The following is a 16765-nucleotide window of genomic DNA, read 5'->3' as shown; positions in this document are numbered from 1 at the left end:
GGACTCTGCTTGAATACACGCAATTATGTTTCCTGAATTCTTTCATGCAAAGAGCACACACCCATACACAAACACTTGTCCCTCTTAGGCTCACCTAACTTCCATATATGTCCAGACAAGCCTGAATTTGCACATGTACAAAGCATAGACCAGCTTTAGTTTTCTCTTTTTAAACAAAAGAAACACATATTGTAAAAATTTCAAACTGTACAAAAGAGTACAGAGAAAAGTGACAGTTCCATCAAGCCCACTGCCCAATGTAGTGTCTAAACCCTGCACCATCCAGTCACACAAAAATCAGTTTCCTGACTTAATAACTGTACTTTTGCATTGTGCTTAATATATCTGAGGTGTTGGGTGTTATATTCAGTTCTGAGAGTCACACAGAGACATTTAAAAACTTTTAAAAGCATATGCCCAAGGTTGTAATGAGAAGCAAACTCATGAAACATTAGAAGAAATGTTTTCCTACAGAATTTCCAGCAGACTCAAAGGGAAATACTACTCAATCACTTATCTGAAAGGCTGTTAAGTAAGAAAGGGTTAGCCTCTGTTGTACCTGAAACTAAAAGACAGAAACAGAACCACTGGGTCAAACTTTCAGAAAATAAATTCTGACTGACACAGAGAAAGACCTTGGGAGGCAGGTGGTTATTGTATGATGTAACCTCTGGGACATTTCCCAGAAACGTAAACCCTGACTAGAATTAAAAACAAAGAAAACCAAAATATTTTATCAGTTAATTCTATCAATCATGTACATTAACAAAACAAATCTAAGGAAATTTGATTGTGATTGCAACCCAGCTTCCCATTTGTCCTCTATTATCATTACAATCATCAGCCAATAGCTACTGAACACAAACTGGGAATTCTAGCATGATCCCGTCCCACCCACGCTGTAGAGGTTTTTTCGCCCCCTGGTGAGAGCAGTTCACCATTAACAAAGTATATGACCTATATAAATGTACTTAACTATACTGCTGTGAAACCTAATATGAGGACCAAAAATGTGTACTGTTCTCTGGTTCATGGGATTAAAAAAACTGTACCTAGTTCTTTTTTAACATATTACCATTTGGTTTAGTAATGAGGTGTAAAATAAAACCAAGTATAGTCAAAGATTCCTGAAGAAGTCTTTGATAAGTTCAACATTATTAAATTTTATAGTATTAAAATTTTATAAGTAGTATGGCAACTTCAGCCCTCTAAATCTTTGTCACAAAGATACTTAAAACACTGTAAAGAGAACCAAACACTGACTGTCACTTATTTACAAAAAGGATTTGACCTATGGTGACTGAACTTTGAAAAATGGGAAAAGCCTGGTGGTTGGGGAAAAGTAGATCTGTCACATTATTTAGTCAGTGACAATCCCCATGTAACTTAGCCTTTTCTTTCTGCTGAAATGATCTAAGTAGCAAAAGAGCCATATTAAAAAAAAATTTTTTTAAAAGCAAAGTCATATATGGTTCCCAAATATTTATGTACAAAATGGAACGTCAATGGTAGATGAAAAACATCCAGACAGCGTGTGAGAATCCCTTTACAACCTGAATTCAATGTCGAGAGCCTGGAGTCTACATTTTTAAAATCTCTTAGATGATTTTAATAATTGCTTTGGAAACCAGTCGTATCTTTTCCTAATCTCAGTTATTCCCAACTATACAAGTCTTTTATTCTATAGCATGTATACACACACAAGGGCGGCTGGCTGGCTCAGTCAGTACAGCATGCAACTCTTGATCTCAGGGTTGTGAAGGCAAGCCCCAGGTTGGGTGCAGATATTACTTAAAATCTTTTAAAAAAAGAAAGAAAAGAAGAAATATAGAAACTTGATTGTCAGGAGTGAAAACTGTCATCTATTCCCAGAAAATAGAGTATACTGGTTAAAAGCATTGTAACTACTCAATTTGACTGGTTTCAAATCCCAAGCCTAATCAATTACTGGCTGTTTAACTCTGGGCATGTAATTTAACTTTTCTTCCTTTCAAAATCATACTTTCTCAGAGGATCGTTAATGAGAATTAAATAATGGAACATGTGCAAAACAATTAGAGCAGGGCCTAGACAATAACAAAGGCTCAATAAATGTTAGCTTATTTACATCATTATTTTTATTGTTTAATATAGGAAAGAAAGGAGACGCAAGCAAGTTGGAGTAAGTAGTCAAAAATTTGAAAGAGCACTTGGTACATGAATGTGCCTTGAAGGATGGGTAGAGGATTAAAGGTAAGAAGAAACAAAGGTAGTAAGCACAAAAAATTTAAGAGACCAAGGACTTTACGGTTCAAAATGGGCATTTTGGACCATAAGCTCAATTGTTTTAAGTGGACCCATTTATACGCAGCCTGAATGCCAGGCAGAGGAGTCAAGCAATAATTCAACAGATAATAGGAAGCCCTTAACTGTTCTTAAATAGGACTGTAATGTGTTAAATGCAGGATTTTAGAATTCCTGCCTGGGCAAACTGCCAGCCTGAGTATAAAGAACCAAACTACAAGGGGATAAGCCAATGACAAAGTTTGGAAACACCTGTGTCTACTAAAACATCAAAGTATCACTCTGAGAATTGAATACCAATAACCAGAATCTTCCAGAATGGAGAGGTTCATATAAACAGAAATGCCTACTATGAAAAGATCAGAAGAACTATTTGTAGATGATTTAGAAGTCAGTAGCATAGAGATATGTCAGGAAAATGTCCAAAATCATGAAAATTACATGTGTAATAATACTTGTACATATGTACGAACTTCTTTCTCCAGAACATCTTTAAAGATTCCTAGTTAAGGGACAGAGCATTAGTTTTCTAAAGGACATTTGTCCCCCACTACCTTTTCTCAAGAAGAAAAATACTTTCAGAACATATCCACAACCTCCTCTGGCTAACATTATACAACCCTACTAAATTTTTTAATTTTACTATCTATAAAAGTTAAAATCTCAGAAATCATTTATGAAATACATAGGCTAATTATTGCATCCTCAACAGAATCAAATCATAACCCTTAAATCCCTAATAGAACAAATGTTAAATGACATTCAATAGTTAATGTCATTAAAATAAAATTTTAGTAAATCAAAATTTACCCAAAACAATTATGAAGAACAGCCATTGTTAAATCAATTTTTGGGTCCTGGAACAAAAGAAATGTTTAACAAATCACAGAATTCAAATAACAAATGGTGCAAATTCTTAGCAAGTTCCAAATTCTTCTCATCATATATTTTTTTAAGGTTTTATTTTTAAGTGGTGTGCCTGGGTGGCTCAGTCAGTTAAGCTTCTGCCATCAGCTCAGGTCATGACCCCGGGGACCTGAGGCAGAGCCCCACATCTAGTTCCCTGCTCAGCAGGGAGTCTGCTTCTCCCTCTGTCCTCCCCGCAACCATACTTGCACGTGCACGCACTCTCTCTCTCTCTCTCTAAAATAAATAAATAAATAAATAAAATCTTTTAAAAATATATTTTACTTTTAAGTAATCTCTACACCCAGCTTGTGGCTCAAACCCCCAAACCCCATCAAGAGTTGCATGCTCCACCAACTGAGCCAGCTAGGTACCCCACTTTCCATATTTAAAAATTTAAGGGACACCTGGGTGGCTCAGTCTGTTAGGCATCTGCCTTTGGCTCAGGTCATGATCTCTTCTTGCGGGGAACCTGCTTCTCCCTCTCAGCCCTGCTAGTGCTCTCTCAAATAAATAAATAAAATCTTAAAAAAAAAATTACAGCAACACATGAAAGGGAAATTCCACATCCCTTTAACCACATAAACACAAACATCCCTGGCATCCTTTTTTGTCACCAAGGTTACCAACATACATACTCTGCTGCTCAAACCAGGGTAAAATAAAGAAATACATTATGCCTCATGTTAGTATGCCTTCACAATACCTGATTCACTATGTTATAGAAAACGTAACACTTCAGTTAAGCTCCACTGGCTAATAAAAGGTTGATAATGAAAACAGTGAGTTTTCTAGGGGTGAATTTTACTATGTCCCAAGGCCATAGTGAACAGCTCATAATGGTCTCCTTGTCACATCATTTAAAGTGAGCCAGAGAAGATTTGAAATCCCACAATATATCAGGCTCCAGGAGAAACTCCAAAAGTAACAACCATGACTCTATTAAATGTGATTTGCTTAAATTTTTCAGAAAGTCTATGACAAGGCAATATGCCAAAAACTGTTCAACAAAAAACAAACAAAATCTTTCACATGTAACTGGAAGTAATATGTTAACACTGAGAGAAAATCTACTTAAAAATAGGAAATACATTTTTTAAAAAAGAATTAGGAAATAAATGATAGAGAGTAACTATTAATCAAAACTCCTTATGAAAAAATTCAAAGAACATCATCCCTGGAAATTAATGGTATCATTTATAGAAGAGCAGCACATTTTTATTTCATATGTTCTCATGCAAAATGAAAAACAATGAACCACTTAAAAACAGAAAGTCCTTGGTAGACTACTTGTGATTAAGACCTACAAAAAGCAGAAAAGTGGAAATAGGCCCATCTGATCAGAAAAGATCAAAGTCTGTTGAAATGTGTGCTAGCACAGGTATGAGGAAACCAGTATTCTTATACTGTGGGTAGGAGTGTCTTATAGAGATAGTTGGCAATATCAATCAAAATTATAAATGTATCTACCCCTTTGACTCAGCAATTCCATTTCTAGGAATTTATCTGACAGATACATTCATATATATGCCATATATATAAATGTAAAAATTACACTGCAGTGTCAGTAAAACCAGTTGAATAAATTATGATAAGTCCAATCAATGCAGCTATACAAAAAGAATGAAGATGTATTTACTGATTTGGGGTTAAGTGAAGAAAATAAAATGCCCAAAAAAAGTATAGTTTTTAAGGATGCTGTTTGAGTTGAAAAGGAGGGTGATAAGGATATATATATGTACATACATGTATCTGTACAGATCATCTCTGAAATTATACACAAGAAACTGCTAACTGGTTGCTTCCAGGAAAAGTAAATGAAAGGCAGGACAACAGGAGACTCTCCTTTATATATTGTTGTACCTCTGGAATTTCAAACTATATGAATGTATTACCTAAAAAGAAGGATAAATTAACCAAATTTTAAAAGTGGGAAGGGTGAAAGGTTAAGACGACTGTTTGAGTAACAAATGTGACCTAGTAAATAAGTGCTCCCATTGTGACCTTTTTAAAATTGCCTCTTTTCTCCTTCCATCCTAATGTGCTCCTTTCCATTCCTTCCTGTTAACTTTCCCAGTCCATTTTAATCTCCTCCATGTAGGCCTATCAGGGTCACATGTTATAACTATCTAGATCGGCTTCAAGTACTAAATGCCAAAGAGGCTGATGGACTTTGTTCCAGTAGTCATCACACAAAATGGGCACAACGTCAGATGTAAAAAAAAAAAAAAAAAAAAGAGTTATTTACAGTAGGGTAGATAACTGCACTTATATAAAACAAGAAAGAAAAAAAAAGATGGGGAATGATAGGGAAGTGAACATATGATTTCACAATACTGTTAAAAAATTCTTCCAGGGGCACCTGGGTGGCTCAGTGGGTTAAAGCCTCTGCCTTCCATTCGGGTCATGATCTCAGGGTCCTGGGATCAAGCCCCGCACCGGGCTCTCTGCTCAGCAGGGAGCCTGCCTCCCCCTCTCTCTCTGCCTGCCTCTCTGCCTACTTGTGCTCTCTTTCTGTCAAATAAATAAATAAAATCTTAAAAAAAAAAAAATTCTTCCAAACCTAACTTTAAACACTCATTCAATACTGTCTCCTCTGTCTTTTCATAAATATCTTATTACCAAAACAAAACAAAACAAAACAAAAAAAACAAACCCACTTAATAAAAACAGAGTATCTGTGATAAAAAAGTGATTTTCCCACTTCATAATTTAAAAACCAAACCTGAATTCCCAACAGGGCTATGGAGTGGCTCTGCACCTAGAATATCTAAGTTAATGGTCACCATGGTCACTGCTCCTTAACTGCTTAAGCTAATTGCTCTTTTCATTCCCTTATGTCCTTTATTTGCAAATGTATGCATATATTAATATTTCACATGCTAGGGTCTTATTCTGTCACATTTTATATTAGAGAGTCAATATTTCTGTATCCCAAAATTTAAATCAAGGCCTAGAGTCTCACCTACTAAAACTGAAACAGAATTAACCCTTACAAGACACCAAAGAAACAATACCTTCTTCGTCCAGAGCAATGTTTGCTTCTAGAAGAACTAATTCCTATCAGATATTTTCCTGCGTGCAGTCATAACTGGGAGAAAAGGCCATGACTGATCTTATGGTATATGGGACTCTGGGTAGGAACTACTGCAAAGAGGATATTTTGGACAAAGATAACTGGTTAACTGTATATTCACACTGCAACCTGACCAACAACTATCATAAAGAAAAGCTCTTCTTGGAAGTTCTCAAAAATAACTGAAGTCCACAGTCTTCAGTATTCTCAGTTTAAGTAGATATTATACCTAATTGTAAGTAGGTGAACAAGTTATGTAAAAATATCCTTTACTTGGGTTTAAAGTGTTATTCTTGGAGCACCTAGGTGGCTCAGTCCGATAAGCATCCAACTCTTGATTTTGGCTCAGGTCGTGATCTCAGGGTTATGAGATCAACCCTAGCATCTGGCTCCACAGTGGGCTGGGCATGGAGCCTGCTTAAGATTCTCTCTCCCTCTGCCCTTTCCACACCCTACCCCCACTCCCACACATGCATACTCTTTCTCTCTCTCTAAAAAAATAAAGTAAAATAATGTGTTATTCTTACTTCACCCAATCTCCATAGTATTATTTCCTCCATCACATACAAAAGGCCTACAGACAGTAAAATTCCTCTTATTTTAACAGATAACTTTCCAAAATGCCCAACATTCATTAAAATCTGAAAAATCAAGCTCCCTTTTCTAGAACTACTAATTTACGAAACACACTGATAAGATTTTTCATTTATTTACAAATAACAATCCAGAAAAACATCTTCAGAATTATCTTGAGATTCTTTACCTTGTAACCACAATGACAGAAAATCACCACTTAGGAAAAAGAGCAGGTCTCTGTGCCCCACAAAAAAAGGTAATTAATATTTTAAAAGCAGAAGATGAACATACATGTGAAATATATATTATGTAGTTACACAAACTAAATCCTTAACTTTCCAACTTGGCATAATGACAGAGTAGTTGGAAGGGACTGTAAAAGAAAATACTCAACAGCTTAAAATTAACAATGGGCCCATTTATTCAAGGTAGGATGGTTCTCCCATTTCAGCTTGAGAGGACTGAAAGTCTCTTTCTATCCTCCTCTAGGAGGGAAACTCTGCAGCTGGCCTGTCTGGAGAATCACTCAAATATATTCACAGCTTTGCTCAAAGTCAAGCAATGGCAAGAAATGTCTTCATCTTCACTTTCCACTGAAAACCAACACAGAGAAATGTTGACTTTGAGGTATTCAAATTTCATCCTTCAAGGATCATTTCAATTAATTTCTCCTGCAGGAAGCCGACCCCACAAATACAAAAGCCCACTGAAACTGAGAAACACTTATTTGTATCTTTGTAATTTCACCAAATACTGTCTTGTGATAGGTCTTATAACAATGTCTAGTACGGCACTTAATTCTTTCCTCCCCAACCTTTTTACCCCCCAATATTTTATACCTTCTTAAATGGTTTCTAGGAAGTATTCCTATAACTGCTGAATAAATGAATTCTTGGCAAAATGTTTCACAGCTGTCTTTTCTCTGTTCTGTCTTATACTCCCAAGCCAAGCTCCATACTCCAGAAAGTAGTAAATTTCCTTTGCTTTTTAAATCCAACTAAAATCTTGTCTGAGTTGGTAACAACTAATCCTCTCCTAACTCTTGAGAATCAAAATCATTATTTGTATTAATATTAAATTGTATTAAAATATTTGACCTTGGGGCGCCTGGGTGGCTCAGTGGGTTGAGGCCTCTGCCTTCTGCTCAGGTCATGATCCCAGGGTCCTGGGATGGAACCCCGCATCCGGCTCTCTGCTCGGCAGGGAGCCTGCTTCCCTTCCTCTCTCTCTGCCTGCCTCTCTACCTACTTGTGGTCTCTGTCTGTCAAAAGAATAAATAAAATCTTTAAAAAAAAACCAAAAAACTTGACCTCACTCTTATCTGCTAAAGAAACAATGTAGATGTTTTATGGAGAATCGGGAGCTCATCTTCAGGAAATTCAAATACTAATATTTAAGAAAAAAAACTCTAATATCATAAATCAGAAAACACAAAACAGAGCATTGCAACCTTAAGATGCCATACTTAAAAAAGATGTTATTCACAAATATATCATCCTTCCTGTAATTCCATCGTGAGGAACATCAACTTGCCAAAATATGGCCTTGAATTGTGCAAGAAGTCTCCTATTTCTTCTTATAAAATATACTGGCAAAGACCAATAACCCACACTGCTACAAAGAAACCCATCCCCACATTCCATGGCTTCAAGGCAATTCCATAAATACAGGGTCATAAAAAGGCAGCCTACAAACTGTTGTAGCCAGCACTCCATTTTAAGAATAGGAAACTGAAGACAATGACATGTGATTATATAGTTACAGTAATGTGAGGATCCTTTTAAAAGTTTCTAAGACAATCTTGTCTTAGAAACCCACCTACTAAAAAAGAAGGCAAAACTTGTACACTATAGATAATGGGAAAATCTATGTGAAATGTTAAATATTGTATAGTTGGCAAGAAAAAAACGTATAGTTTGCATTCTTTAATACACAAAGTCAAACCCAGCATATTCACATGCTAATAACAACAAAATCTCAGGAAAACAGAATGTTCAGGTCCCAGCCAATGGTCTACTTATCACAAATACATTTGCTATCACAGGGTTCCAATGTTATAAGGGAATGTAACAACAAAAGAACAGAGGAACTATATGCTTTTGGACTCTAAACATAAATATGCAGCTTTCCTGCCTAAGCACAAACTTGTGAATTTTTTTTTTCTTTTTCAATTCCAGTAGACTCTAAGCAAAAAAAATAACTCCTACGTTACCCATAATTACAGGGCATTTGATATTGCAAGTCTCAAAATATTTTTTTCTTCTTAACATTATAGTATTATTATTGTAAAAAATAAGAACTAAGAGAATACAATGTACCCAACCTTGCTAAGAATTTCATATATATCATTAATATGAGAAGCACTAAATTAAATGTTTTAAGGCATGCTGTCAAGTTTTAATTACTTTTTGACACTATTAATTAAACAATTTAGTGACCACAGAAATATATCCCAATAATTTTACATAATTAAGGCAGAATAAATAAAACTAGAGAACAGTAAGATGAGGTGTAACATTACTAATCTTATTACAACAATATAAATTAGTTATTAGGCACACATCTTTATTAGGCAATGTTATAGGCATGTTTGAACTGAACCACACAAGGGGTTAAAAGTAACTACAATGAAAGCCAACAGCCTAGCAGCACAGTTGAGCCAACATTCCCTTCTCTCCTCCCCTCCCCTTCCCATCTTCTCCAGTCCAGAATGAATTGCATGCCCCACTGCACACAAGGCCCAAAAAGGTCACAGGAGATGGCAGAGACTTTTGTAAGAGAACAGAAATAACTCAGCAGCTTTGTTACCATAGTCTCTTTTAATCAGTATGTTCAAAATCCTTTAATTAGCACTCTGTCTACACAAGGAAAGCATTTCTTCTGTGCCAAGGGAGGGCACATATGTATGTACACAGTGTTCTGTTTTATCAGCATCACAACATGGAGCTAGGGCTCAAATTGTCTGCCAGGAAACTAAAGCACAGAAAACTCTTTTAAAGGCATGGTACCACAAAACTTACACATCACATTTGCATTTCTACTACCAAACCACACAGTGATGATTTAGTTTGTTTCATTAGGTGTCAATTTGTTCCTGGACTTCTTCCCCACCAAAACTGGATGTATTTTAAAACTAAACAATAACTTCTATAGTCCATTATTTATAAAGTAAGATATTCAAACTTAATATAAATAATGTTAACAGAACATAAAAACAAGACAATAGTAAGGTATCATTCTTTTCCTCATAAGAGAGAAAAAAATTGCCTTGCTCAAACAGGAATAAATCATAAGACACATTTTCACATGGATGCTTTCCATTTAAAACTTCATCCAACCATGAAGTCTTAAAACTTAAAGGCTGGATTACATATATGTATATCCTTGTAAAATCTGATTAACTGGAATCAAGACAGAAATTGGTGGTAAATTAAAGTTAACTGTTTAAAAAATAAAATAAAATAAACTGTTTAAAAAATCCACAGACAAGAAACAAGGAAAACTCTATTAGTAAATTGGGATTAGCTGTATTTTAGTTATTTTCACATGTTACAAACTTAATCTTTAAAATCAAGTTGTGTGTATATATAAGAAGCAGTGTATGTGTATACACACACACACACACACACACACATAATTAAAACAACAGCCTCTGAAACTCCTGATTAGAGAAACCACCTAATTAAAGAAACAATATATAGATAAAATTTATCATTAGGGAAATAGCATAACATAAATCCCTGAAAGCCAGCTCTTCCACACCAGCCATGTGAGCTCATAGCACAGTTTTGTACAATGGGTACGGTACCACTATTTCACAGGTTGACAGGAGAATTAAATGAGATGATGCACTTAAACACTTAGCAAAAATCCAAAAGTTTGCTCACAAGGCTGTTGGGGGTGGAGAGTAATAGGAGGTATTCTTGCACATTGCACAAAAGTATAAATTGACACAACCTATCGAAATTGTATATATATGCTTGTGTATACACACACACACAAACAGTTGACTCTTAAACAGCATGGGGGTTGGGGCACTGACTGCACCATACAGTCAAAAATCTACATATAACTTTTGACTCCCCCCAAAATTTAACTATACTAATAGCCTACTGTTCACTGAAAACCTTACCAATAACAAAGTCTATTAACACATATTTTCATGTTATATATACTGTACTTTTATAATACAGTAAGCTAGAAAAAAATATTAAGAAAATCATAAGGGAGCGCTTGGGTGGTTTGGTTAAGCATCTGACCCTTGACTTTGGCTCAGGTCATGATGTCAGGGTCTTGAGATCAAGCCCTGCATCAGGCTCCACACTCAGTAGGGAGTGTGCTTGAGATTCTCTCCCTTTCCCTCTGCCCCTCCCCAAGCCTGCCTGTGCTCTTTCTCTCTCACACTCTCTAAAATAAAAAAATCAATCTTAAAAAGAAAAATGAAAATCATAAGGAAGAGAAAATACATTTACAGTATTGTATATATATTTATTGGAAAAGAAATCCCTGTGTAAGTGGACCTACACAGTTCAAATCTGTGTTGTTCAAGAGTCAACTTTGTTTATACATACACATAAAAAATTGTGCATATATGGTATCCACCACAGCACTGTTTGAAATAACAATACTAGAAACAATATAAATGCCTCCTATAGAGGACTGGTTAAATGTATGTTACTTCCCTACAAGAGAATTCTACATAGTTGTTAAAAACAAAAACCTTTAGGGAAAGTTCTCCATGATAAACTATTGAGAAAAAAAGACATGGAGCAGTGTGTATAACATGCTACCATATAAGTAAAAGGGGAGTGGATATTCGTATTTATTTGACTACGAAAAAAAAGCCCTCTGGAACATTATACAAGCAAGTAATAGCAAGCAGAAACGGTGCTTGACATATAGTCATGCCTCAAAAAAACACCATCATCATCATGAAAATATATCCTTAAACTGCATACACAGAATACATTCAAACTAAATCAGTAATGTAGTAAACAAAAAAATCTCAATTATTTATAAGCTGACTATCTAGGAGATCCAAGCCCTCAATCCCTCTTCAAATTTAAGTAGTCTCTGGCAATTTTACTGTTGACTATCACCTTCACCAGAAAGTGAGCGGAGGAAATAACACCCAAAACAGTCATTTTATTTGATATCGATCAATAGTTTTTAATTAACAGCTTCTGGAGCTGAAAGAAATAATGAAAATCCCACTGTGCAGCCTTCTAATATTACATATGAAGAAACTAAGGTTAAGATTCCCCAAACTAGTGACAGTTCAAATATTTGAAGTCTACCCCCTAGTTAAATGCTTTCCATTTCCTTATTAATAAGATGGGGGAGACTGAAAATAAGCTCAACTGAAATCAATTATCCTTGCTAAATTACCCCCCCTCCACATCTTTTATTATACATAACTAAGTTTTCCGAGATTAAATCCCATACGCAATTGTAATGAGTACAGGTTATCCAGAGAATTCAACAACTCAGCCCTGAAGTTTCTAGGACTAAGCATTGAATGAACATCTGTAATAAAATCTGTGAAGTTTGCTTACACTAGAGATTGTCAGAGGCATGTTGAAATCCTTGCCACCTTGCAGCCGGAAACCCCAAGGAGCTGGGCCAACCAAGGACACACTGTAGTTGCTCATGGCTCTGATAGCTCAAAGTCCAATCTCAGAAAATGAAAGAAACTGTGAAAGAAAATTAGATGGTTAACAAAATGTTTATTTGAAGCCCCATTGCCTATTTAATTGTACTTAATATAAACTCAACCAAATTACGTTCAGTATTTTGTTTTGGGGGTATGGGAAGATACTGAGGATAAGTCTACATTAAGTTCTCATTTCAGTCTTTTCAGGAATAGGAATCTATGAGCTAATATACAATTTCTAAACTGATGCCAACTTCCATAGTCTAAAAATTCTGCATCAGAATCTATTTCTAGACATTTGATCAGTTCTATAACTTGCGACAGTATAATTTGTGGCTTCTTGCATACAGACTTTAACCCAAAGTACTTTACAACACTTCATTACACATAGGAGAAAGAATAAGATTTTATTTCAGGTTTAATTCAAAATTATTTTCCCCTTCCCTCTACCGCATGCATTCTTTAGCTTGCAGTTGGTAAGAGTCCTTAAATTCAAAGCTACTCTCCGATATGAAAAGGACTGCAAATCTGTAGACTCTCATTCATGCTTTCCACATACAAAATTCTTTAAAGTGTTTTTTAATGCACAGAACTATTCTCTCCAATCATAAACGACAATTTGTATTTCCTCTTATAAGGGCATGGTATTTTCAACACTTAGAGCAATATTTACTTTTCCTTTAGACAGACAATGATAGGCAATACTCTAGCAGCAGAGTGATATTTCAGTGAGAACTTGCTTATTTTATACACACATCACATAAAGCAAAGAATGAGCATTAACCACACAGTGAATGAGACTGACTAAATGGGGTAGAAATAGAAGGTCAATGCATGAAAGGGAACTGGAGCTTTAGAAAGGCAGCAGCACTTCAGTGCTCTTTTTTGTTTTGCTGTAAGTGCACTCATAATGACTCTCATGGTTTTACTTTTATAGGATTTTTAAAAAAGTGTGACTTTGAGTTTGGTATTGGTTGGTATGATGGTTATGAGTAGTGGGTGAAATTGGGAGAAATGGATATTTTCTAAAATGTAATACTAAGAAACAATATTATTTTGCCCTTTAAAATGTTAAAAATATAGTGGATGTATAATTTAATGATTTTAAATCACATTTTCAATAAAACTGTTGAAGACACACTTCCTTGGAAAATCTGTGCTGTTGGACTAAATCGCCACCTTATATTACCTGTCTTAAAATATTGTTCCATTTTTTTAACCATTCAAAACTTTGATCCCATTACACCAAATTAATATTGGCTTATGTAGGTATGTGAACCATTGGGAATATTAAAAACAAACAGATTACATCTTCTCATAAGGGGAAAATGAGGCAAAACTTTCAAGTCTGGTCCTTAAAGAAAAATTAAACCAGTGAAAAATCTGTACAGTACCTACCCAGAAATGAAATGAGCTTTTCCACAGGCATGGTTAATACACATTCAGTACTGATGTAATACACACAGCACACTAAAAAGACCCAATGGCCATGCCAGAAGTCAAACTGTTAGATACACATGAACAACACATAATAAGATAATTAAGAGTCACACGTAATTTAACTGCTTTCCCGCTGTAATAAAAGATTTTCATAGAACAAGTAAAGAAAGACTGTTTTGACGTTGGCATTTATGATACAAATCAGAAGAGTGTAAAGCCAACAGGTATTTCACAGGAAGCCTGCCCCCTCCTTTTTTAATCTTTAATTTGTATCAAGAGAACAATGTGAAAGTTAGGCTCAACTTCCTCTGGACCCACTGTTTCCTACAAGAAAATGTATGCAATTTATGTATCAAACCATGTACATACAACTTCCCTTTACTTGGGAGTTCCCTTCATAACTTGACCTCATTTATTATAATTTCTAGCACTGGCAAGGTCACAGCCACACTACAGAACCAGTGTCATTTCTAGTATTCTCTCCGTTAGCTTCATTTGCCTTAAAACATTCTGATCCCTATGCAATGGTAATACTATTATTGGCTTTTTCCAGGTCTCCCCCATCTGGTTATTAGTGCCCACGCTCCTCCTAAAATACTAAGCAAAGAGGAAATAGTGAGCAGCCTATTCTGCTTTCAAACACGAAGAAAATGTTGGACCTTCCCGTACAGTTTGGGGTTTTCTCTTAGGGAAAGTCTAAACAATGTCTTCGCTTTAATATTTGAGAAGGAAGCTTGGTATTTCCCACGCTTCTATGCCGGCTTCTTCGGTGAATCCGAGGGGGGAAAGGAGAACTCAAAGTGACAAGAAGGGCCTGAAATTAACGAGCAGTATCTTTAGATTCTCTTTTCCCCCAAATTCAGAGATAATGGGGATAGAGCTGAGGAACTAAGCCACAGGCACATGATGAAAGCAGTCGACAAGAAATTTTCCAGCAGAGGTTCACGCCTAGCCCTGTTTGCCAAATAAGGCTCCGGAGCGGGCTATTTCCGTGGCTGGCAGGTCCGACGTCCTCACCGTCAGGAAGGCGGACTTGGGATAGGATCTGGCGATCACACCCTAGACCTACCCTGCCGACGCAGCCACGAATTTTCTTTCCTAGCTCTGCCTTGTCCAGACGCCCTTCCTTTTTCCACTTATTGTCAAATGCACTGAACGCACAGTCTTACAAAAGCCCCAACAAGTACTCAAGTATTAATAAATCTGGCGATTATGACAGAGTTGTTTTTTTTTTTTAAACAAGCTTTATTTCTGGTCGCCCGGCTGTTTCCCCAAACAGGTACACAATTTTAAGTACCTGGAAGGAAATAAACACTTCTCAGAGCGAAAGCAAACAAAAAACAGCAACACGCCTTTCCCGTTCACTCTCGCTCCCTACACCCATGCAGGACGTGGGTGTACCCAGACGCCAAAGTAAGTGCCCAGCGACGCCCGGCGACTCCCGGCAGCTGGCTGGCCGGCGGGTCGCTGCAGGGGTGCCCCAGAGCTCCACGTCCATGCCTCCGCCACACTTGTCCCTGCCGACCCGAGCTCCAGGAACTTCCAGTGCTCGCCCTCTGGCCTTGCGTCCACTCCCGAGCCGCCCTTTCCCGGGAGCTCCTCTTCCCACGCGGCACTCTCACCTCCGCCGCTCCAGAAAGCACCTGAGGGGCCGTCCCCGCGCGAAGCGCGCCCCCTCCTGCTCCCCAGCTGGGCTTCCCTCCGCGCACCGAGCGCAGGGAGACCGCTTCTCCCCCTCCTCCCTTCGGCATAGAGGGGCAGCGCATCCCCGACCGCCGGTCACTCACCTCCACTGCGGCGCGGCGCTGCCTCCGCCTCCGACTAGCGCTGACAAGTGATCGGGGTGCGTGCGCCGTCCCCACCGCCCGGGGAACTTCCGCCTCCTTGCACTCCCTGACCCCGCCCCCAGGCGGAGACGCGCTCCCCCCCGCCCCCACTCCGCTCCCGGCCACGCCCCCGGCCCAGCCGGGCTGCCCCAGGCGGGCGGAGTAGGGTACGCAAGAGTCTGGCGCGCGGGCTTGCTTAGGCGAGCTGAAGCCAGTGCTGGAAAACAATGGAGTTACCGAGTTTCGGTGGGGGTAGTCAGGGGATTTCGAGAAGTACCTGGCAGAGGTACGCTCCGCGTGTCTGTTTTGTAATGGACGCATTTCTCTCTCCAGAAACTTTGAATTGGCAAGCAGTTGTTCTGGCTAAAAATAGAAGAGGGCTTTGGATAAATCCCTAGCTATGCAAGTTCAGCGACTACTGCCTGTTTTTTGGAGAGAGATTTCCGTGCCCAAAGAAATTGCAGACCCTGAAGTTTGCTTGTCAGGAAGGTGAAAATCGGTAACCCTAATAACTAGAAGTCAAGCTCTGTGATCATTCCAGAAGACAGGGATAGAGAGCAAGGGCCAAAGCCGTTCAACCAGTATATCCTCTTTATTTTGTAAGTCCAACAAATCAGTAGCACGCGTTTTAGTTTTTGTAAAGTTGCTGGATTTAGCCCGAGGATTTTACTCATAAACTAACTTAAATGATGTGCGGTGAATATATGGAAAGTAATTTGTTGACTTTTTAAAACTGTGAATTGGGTTATAAGTGAAAAGGACAATTTTTAACCAAAGGGCATATAAAGCAAGGATGAACTTCACGGGGTCCATGAATTCCCTTGATGTACAACAGCCTTCTAGAGGAGAAGGTCCAATACTGCTCCAACCAAAACGGTAGCCACTAAGCCACGCGTGGGTATTGAACATTTGAGATATGGCTACATGACTAAGGCCCTGAATTTTTTGTTTTATATAATTTTAATTGACATTTTAAAACTGAAGCAGGGTGACATTTGTGTTAAA

General features: G+C 37.7%; 1 protein-coding gene across 3 annotated transcripts in view; it reads right to left on the bottom strand.

The window, feature by feature from the left end:
• Positions 1–15835, bottom strand: part of PDLIM5 (PDZ and LIM domain 5) — a 207104-nt gene extending 191269 nt beyond the window's left edge. For all 3 annotated transcript variants that reach the window (XM_080795510.1, XM_080795507.1, XM_080795508.1), the window contains exons 1-2: positions 15722–15835; positions 12397–12534 (exon numbers count right to left, since the gene is read on the bottom strand). In XM_080795510.1, coding sequence (XP_080651636.1) covers positions 12397–12492 — 96 coding nt within the window. In that variant the 5' untranslated portion in view covers positions 12493–12534; positions 15722–15835. The remainder of the gene's footprint in view (positions 1–12396; positions 12535–15721) is intronic.
• Positions 15836–16765: the final 930 nt, after the last annotated feature.

The sequence above is a fragment of the Martes martes genome (assembly GCF_963455335.1).
Source record: "Martes martes genome assembly, chromosome: 2".
Lineage (NCBI taxonomy): Eukaryota > Metazoa > Chordata > Mammalia > Carnivora > Mustelidae > Martes > Martes martes.
Note: the sequence above shows the minus strand (reverse complement) of the source record. Positions and strands in the feature narration are given on the sequence as shown.